The 18203-nt window shown below is 40.8% G+C and overlaps 1 protein-coding gene across 7 annotated transcripts in view; it reads left to right on the forward strand.

The window, feature by feature from the left end:
- MAP3K20 (mitogen-activated protein kinase kinase kinase 20) overlaps window positions 1-18203 on the forward strand; it is a 99542-nt gene that overhangs the window by 48693 nt on the left and 32646 nt on the right. For 6 of the 7 annotated variants that reach the window (XR_010473680.1, XR_010473681.1, XM_065068791.1 and 3 more), the window contains exons 10-11: window positions 2276-2382; window positions 8056-8191. Coding sequence is in view for 5 of the 7 variants with exons in the window: in XM_065068791.1 (XP_064924863.1) it covers window positions 2276-2382; window positions 8056-8191 (243 nt within the window). In the remaining 2 variants the exon portion in view is untranslated. Of the gene's footprint in view, window positions 1-2275; window positions 2383-8055; window positions 8192-12511; window positions 17542-18203 lie in introns of those variants that run through there. The other variant, XM_065068793.1, reaches the window with a different exon arrangement.

An 18203-nucleotide genomic window follows, 5' to 3' on the forward strand; every position in this document is an offset into this window, starting at 1 on the left:
CTGCTTCACCTCCAAGGAAAGCTGGTACCTGTAAACCTGGCAGCTACAAAGCTGGCAGGGAAGCTGGTGGCCGTTCACAGCAACTGCGCAGCCAGAGCTGTACAGGCTGTGCCAGTGCTGTGTGACTCTGCATTTGTTCCAGCTCTAGTTGCGCAGCTCAACAGCTCCTTTGCCTGTCATATAGGACCCAAAGAGCACGTGTTGCTACTCCTCCCAAATCACTCAGTTGATGTTTTCACCCACCCTTTGTAAAAGCTCTGTTCTCTGTCGTTATCTCCACTCCAGTTACTGTCAGCCCTGCCCTCTGCTTTCCAGTATATCCCTGAGAAACAAGGAGCAAGCAAAACTCATGGAAGTGTTTTGTAAAAGAATTCTAAATAAACCATAAAATATTGTAATTAGTGCAGCCCTGGGCATGTTTGTCCCTCATTTCTTCTTGATAATTAGGAATTAATTTAGTACAGGCACATCACGCACCTGCCAGTCCGTAGCAGCAGTAACTTCATGTATCAGTGGGAAGCCACGATCTCCGGTCTGGTACCTTCCTCGCCATTTGAGAGGCTCTTGAATCCCCTCAACAGTTCACAGTTGTAAGAGGTGCAGCTGTAGCAACAAGAGGGATGTGAGGGTTCCTGGAAGGTTCTCTTTCCCAAAACTGCACCAGACTGTTGCAGTTGGTGGCAGTGATGACTGTTGTGTTCCATAGCACCAAGTGTGGCGCTCCCTGAGCAGGGAGGTCTGTGCTCTTCTAGACCATGTTCAGAGGGCCTGCTCAGCCGCGGCAGGTCCAGCAGCATGTAGGAGGATGAGTGCTGCCTCCCCCAGACCCCTGTGTAAATGCAGAGGGTCTCTGGTGGGCGTCCACCAGTGCAAGTGACATGCTGCCGCACCGGGCCCTGCCGCCAGCTGTGCCCGCGGGCGCTGCGCTGGGGCCAGCCCGCATGAGCAGACGGTGCCTGGAGCAAGTGCTCTCTGTCGCAGAGAAAATCTGCATAGCTCATCCAACTGCCCATTGCCTGAAATCATGGAGATGGACAAAAAAAGACAGACAAAGCCTCCAGTTACAGCCAAATAGTGCAGCATTACAGTATAAGAGAGCTTGTCTTTTTTTTTTTTTTGTTATGCATTTGACACTTTTTCATGCTGTTTGACATTTAAAATAAAGAAATTGTCTTTCTTTTATAATGTGGAAATCACTTGGATCTTCCTGGGAGAGACACCTCAGCATTGTTCCTAATTGTTTTTGTGCTCCCAAATTAAAATGCACGTTTTAATTGCGGCATCTGTAATTTTAGCAGAAATGGTATAATTACAGGCGCAGTAGAGAGAGAATGTGCATCATCCCCTTATTATGTATCTACATTTTGTTTCAACCTTTTGTCTCAACCTTGTCTGGGTCTGTCAAACAGACTAACAGAGTCAGCGCTCTTTCAAGAAACACATTTAAGTGTGGCTTTTTCAGTTTTCGGTTATTATCCTACTTCATAGCTTCCTTTTGGGGTTAAGGGGAAAGCAGGAAATACAGGGAAGTTTTAACTGCTCTCTGTGACTTGTGAGCACAGTGGGTGCTGGATGGAGAGCCCAGGAACAGAAAGCTCAGTAAATGAACCCAGGACAGAAGAGCACAGGCACTGCTGATATGAGCTTGGCTGCCAGGTGTGGCATCCTCAGGTAGTCTCAGTCTTCACTTCTTCTGCAGCTGCACCTGAGATACCCATGTGAGAGGTTTTTCTGGAAAGTCTGTTCTTCTCTGCAAGAGGGGAACTGCAGCCAGAAACTCATTTTTGAGGGACAGCTGAATAACTCGTTCACGCATTAAAGAGTTTGGGTTACTACATGTAAAAGGCCATCTGTCTAATTATCAGTTGCTAATGGGTCCAGCCTTCTCTTTTTGGCAGTATTTTCCTTCTTAGCTTGAAGAAAACTCTTATTTATAATTAAGAATCTTGATGGTTATTGATGCTACTAATGTTGTTTAATGCTCATGCTGGGTACCAAAAGGTTTTACTGGTAAATATGTGAGACTAAGCTAAGGCTTGAGTCCTACTGGCTTATGCGACTGTTTCAAAACTTACCTTTTCTTCAATGGAAAGAACAAAAAAAACCCCCAAAAACAATTTACAAATTTACAGTCCTCTTGTAGGATGCTGTGTTCACAAAGCAGCATCCCCATTTCTATTGCTTGCAGTCTTTCAACTGAAAAATTCCTGCAAAAAATTTTACACAGTAGCACTTGTATATGAATGCAAATGCTGTGTTTTGGTTTTGTCTTCAGAGAAGGCCATCTTTCAAGCAGATCATTTCAATCCTGGAATCTATGTCGAATGACAGCAACCTTCCAGACCAGTGTAACTCATTCCTGCATAACAAGGCAGAGTGGAGGTAAGTTTCCCTCTTCCCAAGGTGAAATGATGTGGTTTTCCTTTGAAATGATGCGAGTCTGTATTCTTCAGAAAGACATCAGACTCCAATCATGTATTGGTAAAAAATATCTGTTCTCGGGGTATTTTTAGAATGTTACTTACCTTGTTGTTTTTCAGGAATGCCCAGAATGTTGTGAAACTTGTATTAGGAGCCAATACACTTAGCTGTACCCTGTATTTATTGTTACACTGGTTTAGGTATCATGATATTTATGGTTTTGTGATTCACATCTTAAAACTAAATACGTGTTTTCAGTCAGCAGTGCAAGGGCAAAGCAAGTCAGGTAGATGGATGTTTGATGCAATTTTCATGGAAAGTGTATAGACATATGTTTATATTTAAAAGAAAGATAAAGGGCATTAAAAAAATTCAAATCAAGCCTCCCTTTGTCTTCACTTGTTATGTGTTGTGCTGTCTTTTTTGCATTCTCTCTTTTGTATTGACTCTGTGCACATTCAGCCCTGTTCAGCCCAGCCCTATTTTCGTATAGTGCACCAGCATTGCTTGAGCATATCGTTTTACCTACTGCTGATCATAATTTTATTCCTAAGTGATTATAAATTGAGATGAGATTTGTGAAAATTGCATTACATGATGCAATTTTACAGTAAAAGTTTCGTTATGTGCCAAAACTTAAAAAAAGCCTGTCCCTGAGGCTTATGTGTCAGTTAGAAAGCTTGCTGCTTTGCAGTACATCCTTCTGTTTGGAAAAGAAAATTGAAAACAGATCTGCACAGGCAGAACATTTTTACCAGACGATCGTGCCTCCGTCTATATTAAGAAGCGCTGGCCCTGCTCCAGGTAAGCTGTGAGCAGAAATATCAGAAGATTCGCCGCCTGTGGTCAGGCAGGAACCGCAGAAACCTTTAGCAGGGCTGGGTGGAGGCTGGGGGGAGCGCACGGGGAGGAGGCCGGGATCAAACCCAGCATCTCCCCGTTTCCTCCGCGGGCTTCCCAAGAAAAGCAAGACATAAACTTGTAACGGGGCGAGTGGAAAAAGTGATGCGGGCCGGGGCGCTCCCCCGGTCACACGGCGGGTATAAATAGACGAATATCCGGGCCCGGGGCCGGCGCTGCCCTGGCTCCGCTCGGCGGCCTGGGGCCCGCGGCGCAGCGCGACACCTGCTGGCGACAGCGCGCACCTGCGCCTCCCTCCGCCGCGGCCCGGGCCGGGGTCGCTCCCCGCGGGGGCGCTGCCGGGACCCCCCCGGAGCTGCCCCTCGCCCGATGTTTCCTCCCGCCGCTACCCGCCTCTCGAGTGCCTGCCCATGGTTTTATCCGTGGTGCGGGTTTTACAGTACATCAGCGTGCCCTCTCCCCCACCCAGTCCGGATTCTAGGGCTTGGGACAGACGCTGGGTATATAAAGTATAAAAACATATTTCTTGGCCACCATTATTTATGCAGAATCTGGACATCATATTGTGGATTCGATAGCAGACAGAATACAAGGAGGTCTGAAAGAAAAATGTCTCCCAGTGAGGAGTTTCTTATACACCCCTGTACGGTAAAATTATTTATTTAAAAGGTGAGCAAGCACTCAAATTCCTTTAGAGAAAAAAAAACAAAACTACTTAAATCTTGCCAATATAGCAGTTTAAAAGCTGTGCTAGTTGACATTTGGTAACATTAACCTTCTATTCTTTTACTAAATTGATTATTTCTTGGCATGTGACTCAGGTAGTCCAAATATTTCTTGCAAATTTTATTTTGATGCGCCTAAATCACTCAGATGAGGAACGGTAATGAAGCATTAATGAAAAGCCACATAGAAACAAAAATTTCTTTGGCACTATCAAGTCATCGAGAAACTTCTTACCATAGAGATTTGTGTTAAAGGTAAATTTGGCGATTTTTTTTGGAAGAATGAATGACTTGCAGACAAGGAAACATGAGAGGGAAAATACAAATTCATGATGGGGCATAATTTGCCTGAAAGCAACAATGATTTCTGAATTAAGGCGAAATGAAAACACGAAATACAGAAAGAGCACAAGTCGTGTGGGGACTTGCTCAGAAGCCGGGTAGGAGGGGCGCTTTCTTACCTGAATTCTGGTACCGGCAGCCTGCCCTGATGAGACAGCCGTGTCTGAGAGAGACACTAATGAAGGTCAAGCCATATTAACAGAAAATATGCCAAAAATATGCAAGTTAAAGTAGATGAAAGGCTTGTATGTGTTAAGTGATCTCAACGGATAAACAGACTAAGACCATTTCTGGGAGCAGTTGCACAGAAGTTTAATGTGTTTTAACTTCTGCGTTGAAAAATCTCTGCTTTTACTCATTGCTTTAATTGCCTTTTTTTTTTTTTTTTTTTTTGTAAATCCTGTAGGGATTTGCAAAGAGATAGTTGGACCAGCAATAGGGAATAGAGAAGGAATGAGATGTGTTACGAAGAAATAGGGGATTTTAATGAAGCCTGGCTATCAGAGCCCTGGAGAAGGGTGGGCTTGGGAAAAGCAGAGGTTATGCTTTCTCTTTGAGGGACCTCCAAATTAGTGATCCAGATATTGCACTTTCACAGGGATACTGCACTTAGCAAAGCAAATCAAAGCTCAGACAAGCTGGATTATGGGGTTTTTTCCACTCTTAAAAAAAGGCAAGGTGAGATTCTTTTTGTATAGAGACATGCAAAAAATGCACCTGTAACAGTAAGTAACCAGAGTCTTCAGCATCTCTGACTGGCTGGTGTGAAAACTGAGAGTGGGCTGAGCCTATACCTGACTGACAGAGGTGATAAGAGAAATGGCACTTTGACCTACCTTTGATGTCATCTTATTTGCAACATTTACTGGTCTTGATGTTTATATTAATAATAATTTTTAATCTGCTTATTCGATCATATTGTTAAAATAATTTGGTATCACTTTTCCTAATTGTTCTACTTTTCACAACTTTTTTATTTAATTGGATAGGGGCACTGTCTTATGACTAAGTTGCACATGTCTGCCTTATGTTTAAGTTCATGTTCTGTGGTCATTTTGGAGCTCTGTCTCAAGTCACTTTTGTTAGAGCAGGAAAAAATTACTATTGAAGTAATGATGTTCCAGTTCAGTGAGAGACCACATTTGTCTGCATTTAGTCATATATACTAACTACATTTCTCCTTCCACCCTCTCCCCACAAGAGACTGTTCTAATAATTGAAATAGTCTATTAGTGATATTTACATTAGTGTATCAGTAGCAATTCAAGACATATAAACAAATGCCAGTCATTGTTTTTAATCTGTGACTGTTCATCATTATTGTTTGTAATAATACAGTATACATTTCTCAGTGTCACAGAATGAGATTATTCTAGAAAAGCCGGTAAGCTCAGACTGCAGAACTACAGAAGCAAACAAATCCACATGCCCTACCATGTATAATGTTTCAAGCGGCTTCATTTATGAAGTAAGACTCATTAACTGGGCAATGTACGGTAGCTTTCTCTGTAATTACACAGTTTTATTATACAGTGGAATTATTTTTCAGAATGCAACTGTTTTCGCAGACTGACCTTTTATTATAAGCGAAGTTTCTGTCTAATGAAGAGAAGTAATTACAGCACAAAGTACACTTTTGACATATAGAAAGCTATTGTTACCTGGACTTTCTTTGTGCAGAATATTATTTAAAAGAGAACCTTAATCTACATATTTTAAAAATGAGAGTTGTGCAGAAGTAGCAGTGATGCTGAGAGGCAAACTAAGAAAAGCAGCACTTGCAACGATCCTCCAATTGCTCTGTAGTTCCCCCAGTAGATTACATGGTATATGTTACACCTGACAGAAGGGGTTTGTGAAAATTAATATTTGGAGAGGAGCTATTTTCTGACCTTCTATCCAGCACTTTTTAGTTTTATTCCTTTATTAGAATGGATATTTTTTTCTGCATTAGGATATGTGACCACTTTCCACCCAGCGCTGAAATCAGCCCTGGCCGTTGCATGCCTAAATACAAGAGATAATTTTGCTTGAAATCTGAAACATTATGATTGCGAGGGGCATTTGTTCTGACCACCACATCGAACAGCTCACTCAGCAGGATTTAAGTGTGACAAATGCTCTTGCCCCAGGTGGCTGATTTTTGCAGTAGAATTAAGTGTGGTGGTAGAGTTTGCAGTAGAGTTTGCTAGTTATTCCAGATCTGCATCCTTTCACTGAACTTTCTCTCTGACAGAGATTATCTTATTTTAATAAGAAATCTGTAAGATTTGGAATATTTAAATTATTTCATTTACTGAAGTAGAGTATTTGGGTATTCATTTTCCCACATTGAGAGCATGAACTCCTTTACATTGGTACTGGAGAACAGCTTAATCATTCCATGCTAGGACAGATTTACAGAAAGAAATGCACTCTGTGTTTTTGTTTTTTCCCTCCCAAATATAAATGACAACTAAATCTGGTCCTTTTATTTTTTTTTTTTTTTGTGAAAACGTCAGAAGGAGCAGATTTTGTTTGCAGTGTGTTTATGAGGGGAAAATGTTGTGGAAGTTTGAGCAGAAGACTTGGCTTTGCAGAGTCTCAATACCTATCTTCAGAGCTTTCTTCAGGATCTCTGTCGCCTGAGGAGCTTGTTCTCTCTAGGAGGAAATCAAAATGCTGTGATTGACTGTTCTCACAATGTGAATAAGAAACACTTGAAGTAACAGTCAGGGCAGGGGCGGCAGGCAGTGCACAGTCTCCCAAACAGTCACAGAAATGGTTTGTTAGATGCCGATATAACCTTTGATACAAATTGGAGGTTTCTCTTTGGTTATACCACAAGCAAAAAATGTGGCCGAATTTAGTGACCATGGTTTTTCTGTATGTTCTGGTATACGCCCATGCATTTGTAACACAGAACTTGTTAAACCATTTTCCAAGAGCAGTTCAATTCATGCGTTTAAAAGATACTGTCCATCAGAAAGGATGTCAGAGGAAACCACTTTAACGGATGAGGTATTAATACATGCAATCCAAGCCAATAAAGACGGTATCTGGAGCTTCTTAGAGTACTGCCTTCCTGCCCTTCTTACTTTTCACACATTTGCATGTATGGTAAAAAGCAGAAAAAGTACACCAAATCCTTTTATTAACTATTCCAAACTTGAGAAGCTTCTATTTGTAACCATTTGTAGGGCTCGGTTATATCATGTTTATATTCTTGCTCTTACATGTTCACCTAGAGAAACAGGAAGGTAAGTGGGAAAAACACCTGAGTGCTGCTTCTGTGTATCTTCAGTCCAAATAATATTTATAGGCCAAGTTATAAACCCAGGCAAATGGGCTTCTCAGACTGCCCGTATTGTGTTGCTAGTGGTTGTCCCATTACCCGGTCTTAATGCAGTTTCTTTATGGTTAAGATCATGTTTCAGGATGTTGAGGGAAAAGACAACATTTAGGTTTTTAAAATGTTGTTATTGTATGGCATTTTACTTTTAAAAATATTATTTTTCTTCAACTTGAAGGTATTAAGGTTACTCTCAAGTATAAACATCGCCAGTTCTTAAAACTCTGAAAGGCTTTGCATTTGGTAATTAAATGAACTGCTTGAGTTATTATTGTACTTTTCAGCCTTTCACATTTAATTAACATTCGAGTGGGAATTATGAACAATTTATATCTGTCAGGAAAAGACAAGACATAACAAATTGTCTCCGTGCAGATGTGAAATTGAGGCAACTTTAGAGAGACTAAAGAAACTGGAGCGTGATCTGAGCTTTAAAGAGCAGGAACTAAAGGAACGGGAGCGACGTTTGAAGATGTGGGAGCAGAAGTTAACCGAACAGTCCAATACTCCTGTAAGTAGACAATAATTCAACCCTTCATCTTCAGAAAGTATTTAGAGCTTTGTCTATGTAGATCTAAAGACACACCAAGGAAATAGTGCCCCTATTTTCTTTAGTTGTTCCTTTGGGCCAATTAAAGTCTGTTTTATTGCATCACTGCAAATAACCATGGTATTTTTTAAAATTCCATCTGATATATTAGATATCTGATATTGCTGATAGTTCATATTGTGCTGTGGGCACTTAAGTAGTTTCCCATTGATTTAATTACAGATCTCAGCTTTGGAAGTTGATTGCATTCAATAAATTCATTTTTCAGCTAGAAAGTTGTTGACTTTAATGGATGCAGGACTTGGTCTTAAATGTAAGAATTATTTGTTTCTTACATAAGAAGGCTTGAGAAACCTATGTTGATTTTTTTTTTTAATTTAATTCTTTTTCTTTGAGAAGATGCAAATTTCCATTCTGTGGAAAAGGGGGTCAAATTTTGAAGTGTTAATTTAGGACTTTTTTCATAATTGTAGTTAACATACTTGTACTGGCTACTTATAAGCTGTTAGGATTTCCACATTTCTATTAATAAATAGAACAAAAAAACTTTCATGGATTATCTTCAGTTTCTTAATGAAATACGATTCTCTTGGCTACTGATGGGCAGAGGGACGACTACAGGGTTGGTGCATGGCTAGACATACTCCAACAGAATTGTTGTTAAGAAAAATACTGCATTACTTCCTTGTTTTTAAAGCAGTAGCCAAACCAAATACCAAATTGAGATTGAAGTAGTGTATGATTTTCTTATGCACAATTTTATCCTACTTAAAACCTTGATTCCAGCCAGACCCTGTTTACGTATAACCTGTTTTTAAGGCATAGCTTATTGATATTGTTTGAATGGAGTTGCATTCATGTTCTAGCTGTGAACATGCAGTCATGAAATCATGAAGGATGAATGTTTTCCTGTGTGCAGATACTGTATGTTCTCAGTAGAAATCTGTATGCCTGCTTTAACGCTTGCAAACTTCCAGTAACTGAGCTGTGGGCCATCATCTATACTGAGCACAGCATGAGACACAGCCTTAATGAGCAAACCTTTTCATGAGCAAGGCCCTAGGGTTTTTTATGCCGTACTTGCTTATGACTTCTACTTTTCACTTAGAGCTGGCATTGCTGAAAGAATAAAGCATTGTGCTAAGGCCTATTGTGCTAAGCATGAACTGTCTTTCTGCATAACATTAACCCAACTCTCTTATTGCATTTAAATGCAATTTCTTCTAATAGAGAAACGGGTTGGTTTTGTTTTGTTTTCCATAGATCTTAAGTGAACTGTTACATGGAATGGCTTTTAAAAAAGCCTTTTTGGTTGAAAAAAATTACATACTGGCAAAAATTGGCTTGTTCAAGCAGGGTTGTTTTTTTTTGTAGCAAATTAAGTTCTACAAGGCACTGATTACAAATACAACTGTATTTTAAATACATAGCTGTAAACCATTTGCAGAATATCCCTGGGCATTCTGTTTGCAAGCTGTAATCCTTGGAGACAAGTGCCTGCCTCCCTCTCTTAGTTCAGGGTATGTCTGCTCGGCAGTGCCAGACTGGAGGATTGCAGTAGGGATGTGCACTGCTCAATTTTCTGCTACTTTGGCTGTCAAAATGGTAGTAAAGGTATGGCAACCAGAGCAAATAACACAGCTTAGTGTGCCCACTAGGCTTATACCTGGTTCTTAACCAACATTAGGCCTCGTTGTGTCTTAGCTGGTGCTGTCCTCCCTGCTCTACGCTCTGCAGTCACTTCATTTTGCTCTGCATGAAAGGCCAGTACCAGCAGGTACTATTAAAGTGATGTGCAGGAGAAACTCAAACCAAATGAAAGGAGAACAGAGAAGCAATCTCTGCCACTTGATTGTCCAGTGTTTTAGGGTTGGTAGAAGCTTCATCCTGCATAGTAGGTAGCTATGAGTGGCAGGCTGGTCGTACTCCATAGAATAAAGTATAGCTTAATACGCATCACCATGAGAGAAGGATGAGGCCAGTCTTTAGAAACACTTCTGTGAAGGTAGTGTTTCTCCCTGCTCTTGTTTTGACCCTGTTTCTGCTGTGTCTTATACAACAGACGCCTTTGAGTCTGATCTCTGCAACTTCCCTTTGTGCACATCTACAAGAGCCTCTTGCACAAGGCAATCTGGAACCTTTTGGAGGAGTAAAATATATCCACAGCTGTAGTGAAATGGGAGACTTCTTTTGAAAGAGGACCTGACTTTAAGAAGGGGTTGTATGTAGATAAACTGAAGCTCATGTTTAGAGGAAAACAGTGAGCAAGACATGAAATCCAACTATTGACCTGTGGTGCTGTGCACCTGCTGGTGGTCAAATGGCAGAACAGTGGCTTGTACAGAGATTGGGAATCCCTGCCATCTGTAAAAGTCTCTTCCTCATAGTTATCATAGGCAGTGCAACACCAAAAGCACGTCCTGTTGCAAAGAACTCCTAAGTTCTCCAGATAACGAGGTGGCAAAAAATTAAGGAAGGAAGGTGATTATAACTCGCAAAGAGAGCCACAGTTGTCGCCCATTCACAGCTTACCCACTGCCAGACATTGTACAAACACTGACCCAGAAATTAGTTTTAGGGGAAAGCTGTTTTGCAGCTTTGTTGATTTTTATAGGGAATTCTTTCCATATATCAGAGGATGCATTGCCATGGATCTGAAGTGACTAAAACTCCACTAGCTTACAGAAGAACGACCTGGTGCTGAATTGTGTGTGCTGGTCATCTCATTTCTATGGCTAGGTCTTGCTTTTAAAATATTCCTTTTCTTTATTAGTAAGAGCTTTTGGAGTCCCTGATCTGAGAAGGGCTTTGGTCATTGTGTGATCATTTCTTCATGTATAACCAGGTGTACAGAACCTTAGCTACAGGTTCTTCTGTCACTCAGCCAGAGGATGCACAAAGAGTGTTTAGGGCACGCCATCTCCCCAACTTCTTAATATTATTTTTTTCAAACAATGACCGATAACTTTTGATAACCATAATGCAAATAGAAATCCTATGTAAGTGGGGGAAATTCAAGAGGAACAAAAGACGGATATTCCTCCTTTTTAATGATAGACAGCTTGTTAATGTAAGTGGTTTTGCCAAGAAATGGGCATTCTTTGAGCAGCCTGGCCATGAAGCCTCCTGTGTTACAGACCAAGCTATCACCATCATCTCCCCTGTGACCTGTTTTGACCAACCGTCATCAGCTCTTAAGTCAGTTTTCTAACTACGTTAAGGAGCCATTAATTTTGGGCAGGTAGTTTTGCAAACAACTTTGGAAAGAAAGGCCAGTTCATGTGTTCACACGCAGCTCCTTTGCTGTTGCTTTAGTGGGTAGCTTAATTTGGGATGAAACACCTGACTTTTTATTCCCTGTGGAGAACAGGCAAGCATGTCTGGCTGCTCTGAATCATTGTTTACCTGGAGAGGGAATGCTTCATTTGTGGAAAATGCTGTAATAACAGAGTGGGTCAGGGAAACCCTGTTATTTGTAGGTGAAGATTAAATCAATAGCAGTTTAATATGATGTACAACCAACTGGCAGATACCTATTGATAGTGCTAAACAAACAAACAAACAAATAAATAAAAGGCAACCAAGCAGAAGCAGCTGACCAGCCAACCAAACAGCCCCTCTCCCCTGCCTGCACCTCCCCGGGACAGAAACAAGCTGCTGGTGTGGGCTGGAGGCTGGTTCCTGTGTCCTTTGCATTGGTGGGAGGCTCATTTCTGGTTGTGGCTGTTGCAGGGTGACCCCTTCCTCTCCTTTTGAGCTTGTGCTCAAAACCAGCCTTTGCACAAATAATACTGCTGCTGTTATTGCTGACATTTAGAGGGCCGCTACTTCTGCACCAAACTTTGGGAGCTTGTTTGGGTTCTCTGATCTTAACATGATTTATTTTTCAATCCTGGAAAGTTCAATTAAGCAACTCACTCAGACTTCAACAGAAGTACCTGCATTGCCCTGGGAGCCAGTCCACCTGGCTGGGAAATGTCACATTCTGTTTTACCCTGTACGAAATGAAGGATTGAAGAGTTTGAACCTTCTTCTGTCGTGAAAGCTCTGCTGTCTGTGGTTCTTGCCATGCAACTCAGTGATTTTTGCAATTTTGTTTAAGAACAATGATCCCAGAATGAAGCTGTCTGGCTTAATGAATTCTTACTTGATCTCCATGTTTAGATTCACTAATTGTTGTACTTTCTGTTGATTGCCGTCTAATCTGGTGGTGTCTTTTTCCTTGATTTTTAAATTGGTTCTAACTTTCACTTTTGCTCTGTCCTTTCCTCCTTTAAATAGTTTCTCTTACCTCTTGCTGCAAGAATGTCTGAGGAGTCTTACTTTGAATCTAAAACAGAGGAGTCAAACAGTGCAGAGATGTCATGTCAGATCACAGCAACAAGTAACGGGGAGGTAGCTGGCATGAACCAAAGTCTGAAGGCCTTGATGATGACGGGCTTTGGGGATATCTTCTCTCTGAACCAAGCAGGAGCTGTCCTGCATTCTGGAATGCAGATAAACATGCAAGCCAAAAAGAATTCTTCTAAAACCACCTCTATGAGAAAAGGAAAGAAAATCAACATGGCTTTGGGTTTCAGTGAATTCGACTGGTCAGATGACGATGATGATGATTATTTTGATGACACAGATGATAGCAGTGAATGAAATCAGGTATAAAATTAACCCTGAGATCGGTTTTAGCAAAGCAAAACAATAAAGTTTTAGAACAAGAATCCTGTCAGTTTGGTCTGTTTAAATCCTGTAAAAGATAAAAAAAGAAAGACGACGTTTTCCAGGCTGAGCATGTTTGTGTGTAGAAAGACATGTTGTTCTTGTTTAGCTTGTGCCAACTTATTTCTGCTTTGATGAAATTTGGAACTAAACTTTCCAAACTAATTGAGATTATTATTATTTTAAGAACAATGATTATATCTATAATTCTTGATGCCTGATTACAGAAACTATGGCTTGATAAACTTAAGATCTGAAAACACTGGGGGAAAATTCAATGCCTTTAATGCCATTAATGTACTTCAAATTTTTCTTTTGTGTTTTTTGTCATTTCCCTTAGCCCTTTAATTGTCAATCAGATGAATATACTTGTACTTCCAGGTTTGCTATTCTCTATAAGCCATCCTTTCTTACTGTTGCAGTGAAGGGGTTTGCTATATTTCTAATTTAAAGCCTTTTTCAAGGCATTATATTGGGAAGTCGCAAATATGTTTCCAGGAGGAGAGGAGTGTGGCTGAGGGGAAGAGAGGGGTTAGTTAAATACACAGTTTAAAAACTGAATAGCAGCAGAATCCAGATAATCCGTATTTGTAGATAATTTGTGTGAATGTTCTTTTTTCCCCTCCCATGTGCATGCTTGTGTATATAATTCACTCTAGCAAAGTGAACTGCAATCAGACTTCTGCATCTATTATCAGATATTGTGATCTGGAAGCTAATTTTCAGTGATGTTGATGTAAATCCAGGAAGCCTCATTAACTTTGGACTTACTCTTATACCTGAGAGTTAAAATCTGTGTTAGCAAATTTTGATTCTGTTGCATCTCCCAAGCCCTTATGAAAGGACAAAGAGAAGCCACAATGACATTTCAGCTCGGGCCCTACTACTGTGGCTTATGTGAAATTCTCTGTGATGGCGGTAACGTGAGGAATATTTACTAGTCTCTGTGTACCATTTTTTTGCAGCTAAATCACTTTTAAAGTATTGCCACTGCTGTTATGACTTACCATAAAACCCAGGGTGTAACAATCTGCTGCAATAATTGCCTGCCAGGCACTTATGTTTGAGAGCAGCCAGTACGTTTCTCCTGATGACCCCTTTAGTGGTGATGCAGAAGGAGGGAGGGAAACCAGTGCAAACACAAATGCAGGTTAGAAAGGAAGATGTTGTAAAATATTTGCGCAAGGAAGAAGGGCAGCATTTCAAAAGAAAAATATTACTGTCTAGTTCGGCTGTAGTGGGAATAAGCCATCAAAATTCCGTTCTCAATTACTGGAGGGGTTTCTTTTATGAAACTTCTGTTTTTGAGTGGCTTCTTTAATTATAGGCTTGCCCGTTACACAGCTCTAACCTACATATTATGGTGAGTGTATTTGTAGATAGCTTAGAGAAAAATGGATACATTAGATAACAGCAGGCCTGAAATCATTACATGTTCACTCAACAAAAGAGAAAGTTCTTAGAAGGAGTTTTTCTGGAGTGATGAGTGGGCACCTCTCCGGGATGCGAGGGGGAATTGGTTTATCCTTAAACATCAGCACTGCTCTGGTGCCCTGCCAGGCAGCGAGTGAGCGCCTTGAGCTGGCCTGCTCCGCTCAGTTTGCACAGGACTGCACCCTACAGGATGCTTAATTTCTGTAGGATGTTGTTCCACATTCCACCTTCTCCCTAACAGTTGCAAATCCATTATCGTGAAGTTAACCCTTTTGTATCACAAAGCTTTTTTTCATGACAGAATTGTAATTTAAGTGATGTAATAAATTTACAGAGTACCCCAAGCAGAAACTTGCTGCTTCAGCACCGGTAGGGATGGCTTCTTAGGTCCATCAAAGCAACCTGATTTTAGGGAGAAAAAGGGACATTGAAGAGCAAATAATTAAATGGAAATAAGAGCAAACAGGCTGTTTGCAGTGCACATTTGTACTACTTTTGTAAGTCTACATCTGCTAACACCCACAGTAATAATACTGTTTTTGTAACTGCCACTTTGTATCCAGGAAAATTTGGTGGGTTTGTGTATTCTAACATGTGCACTTAAGATCTTAAGATGCGTGTCATTTTGCATAAATTACTGTACCGCATAAGCAGGGTAGGGTTGTACAGCTTCAACTGAAAATGGAATTTGGTTCAGTATATTCAGTACTAAAAAAAAAAATTCTATCCTTAGCATTGATGTTTTGCACTTTTTTAGCATCTGACAATCTCATGATACTTTGTGCACATTTATATTTGCATGGGTTTTAACTGAATTTGTAAATCCACACCTTAATCTTTGCAGAAGTAAAAATAATCCTCAAGTAGTATGACACAGGGTTTCATAGTTACAAAATCACACAATTTAAGTTTGTCTTCAGGGCTTTGTGCTTAGCCAGGTGTGCAACTTATTTCAGCAAAATATCATTAGAATTTGGTAGTGTGCTCACAGGAATTTCTGCTATCTACTTAGTTCCGGTATTTTTTAATGAAACAAAGATAGATTTCCCTCTTTCTTTCCCCATATGTTATTTGTTAAAGCAAATTAAGCTGTATTAAGGAAAAAATTAAACTCATAAAACTTACCTTATATGTTTGAAGTTGCAAAGGTCTCTGAATTGTAGAGTTGGTGATACCATGTGACAAACTTCTGGTGCAGTTCCCTTGAGATGGTGTTACATTTACAATATTGGCTGTGCTTATTAACTAATGGTATTGATTGCATTTTTACTTTCCTATGATGACTTTCATACCAGATGTCTCCAGTTTACAAGCCAAAAATCATTTGTGAGAATCAAGCTGTGTTGTTTCTGTCTCTGATATGCTTCTCACTAGATAAATGTTTTGAAATTGGCTCTGGTGGGCAGGTGTGTTGATTGGAGGAGGTCAGAGTATTTCATCTTCCACACCTGATTTTGTTCTGCAGTTCTACCCATTCTGTCTCCTATGTGTATCACATATCTACATCTCCACAACAGTCCACAGCCACATAGTGTGCTAGCTTGTGGGAGCATTAACCAAACCCAGAAGGTGTTTCTCTGGCTGCTCTGGGCTGTGAGCAAAGCCACCAAAAGGCTTCCCATGCCTCGTACACCTTTTGGCACTCTAGTCCCCACCAGGCCTTTTGGGATCCCAGGTTTTGCCACCTTCCATAATGCCCTGGAGGTGTCTGCAGCAAATAACATTGCTGCACTTGACAGAGGGGAAAGGTAAGAACCAGGCTTGAACTGCTCGTTTTCACCAGGCTGTTGTGTTGCCACCATTGACTTAGGTGGGTAAAAGGCCTGAGAGAAGAATGGGGAGGGTCGGCTTTTGGCTCGTGTAAAGATACAGGGTGAGCTGGGCCCAAGGCAGGATGTCCAGCTCCCACCTCCCTTTCTTTTCCTTCAGCAGTGGGAGAAAAATGGAGTGGGGGAATTAATGGAATAAAACCTTTAATCTGTCATTTTTGTGACAACTACACGGCTAATTCCTTGGAGCAGCGAGTGTCCCGAGGCGCGGTGCGGGGCTGAGCCGCGGCCCCAGGGGCGCGTGCTGCCCGGCCCGGAGTTTGTCCCCTCCAGGTGGAGGGCTGCAGGAGGTGAGGTCTGGAGCAGCCCCTTGTCATGCTGTCGTGTTCCTCACTTCTCATTTGTTTATCGTTCCAGTGGTTTTGTTAGAGGCTGATTCTCTTTCCTTCTGGGTTTTAAAGCAGTTATTCAGAATTAAATGTTTCATGCGGTAACGATTGATATTGCTATCCACAGTAGCAGTGAATCCCTAGTGTGCATGTAGCTGTTAAGTGTTCAGCAGTGTTAGTGTCTCTTTAGTACTGTAGTTCCTTTTTCTGTAATCAGGCAGCTTTTACAGGTTTTTAATAAGACCTCTAACTTGACAGAGGTTTTGACTACAGTCCTAGATAGAACATTCAGGTAGAAAAATAAGTTCTTTCAGTAATTTTCACAGTCCTTAAAATGCACTAGTAGGAATCTGGAGGAGAGACCTTTCCCTTTTCCTCCAGACTTCGACTTGGTGTACACTGTAAAATCTGCACAGAGATTTCTGATGTGTGAAGATTAACTTTAAAACTGTAGAACCAACAACCTGCTTTAAACATTTTATAATGTGTGCTAAATATTCATATGCCTTTTAAAGTCAGATATAGTCCACTGCATTTCTTGCTTTTGCACTACTGAAAAAGTTTTGTACTGAATACTAGGAGTCAATGCTACTTGCACTTAAAGTGTGAACTGATTAAATTTGAATAGAAAATATTTTCACAGTGTTAGAAAACCTTTTTTTTCCCTCTGAAAAAACAATGCTGAGTGCAATGCCTGTGCGAAAACTCTTGTGCTGTAAACTGAATATATCATATGTGTGGAACATGCGATGTTACACTTCTGTGTGGTAAAACCTTGCAGCGTCAGTTATTCTCTTTATTGCACTTGACATATGATGTCTTGTTTTATTCACACTGTGGATTTGATTTTCCAGTGTAAAACCAAAGCAAACAAACAAAGAAATCATGCAATGTATTCAATTTCCTACATTGGTGTCATAAACTTTATTTTGATGTGAACTTTTTCCTTTGCTTCTCTTTGTTCCAAACTTCTATTTTGCAATAAACATTTTGACAGTAAATTTTACGCATCTGTGTCCCTGTGTAAAATGCTGGTGTTTGAAGAGGTTCCTTCTTGCCTGCTGATTTAAGTCATTTTTTTAAATTACTGTGTGACACTTCTTTTTTCTCCCACCTTAAAAAAAATAATAATACAGAACACATTCTGCCACTGATTATATTTAAACATGGGAAAAGCTGAAAAAATCTATTGTGGAACTAAAAATGCAATATTGGACTTCTGCAGTAAATGATTCAGTTGTAGAAATCATTGTGCCAGGCTCCTCCCATAGCACCAGCCACTTTGACTATAGGTACCTACAAAAGGCATGAGCCTCTGCCTTCCTGAGGGTGGCTGTGATTGCCACCTGCCCTCCCTTGTGCTCACGTGTTGCCCCCAGCACTACTTTTGTCCCACAGCGTCCTGACCAGGCTGTGGGTAGCTGTTAGCCTAGGGAATGCCTGACTAACAGCATGTAGGTTGAGAACACTGGCTGGGAATATGGTGTAGCAGAAAGAAAAAGTCAGGAAGGTCTTTTTTGCTCTGTCAGATGCATCTTCTGATCTTTACCCTGATGCCTTTGGCCCTGTCCCTTTGGGGAAGCAGTGGGCAAAGGGATGGGTTTGAGGGTCCACTAGGTCCTCCTCACAGAGGTGGCTTCAGCTGGTCTCATGGGTGGTTTGTGCCCA

Source organism: Columba livia, chromosome 7 (assembly GCF_036013475.1).
Source record: "Columba livia isolate bColLiv1 breed racing homer chromosome 7, bColLiv1.pat.W.v2, whole genome shotgun sequence".
NCBI classification, from domain to species: Eukaryota; Metazoa; Chordata; class Aves; order Columbiformes; family Columbidae; genus Columba; species Columba livia.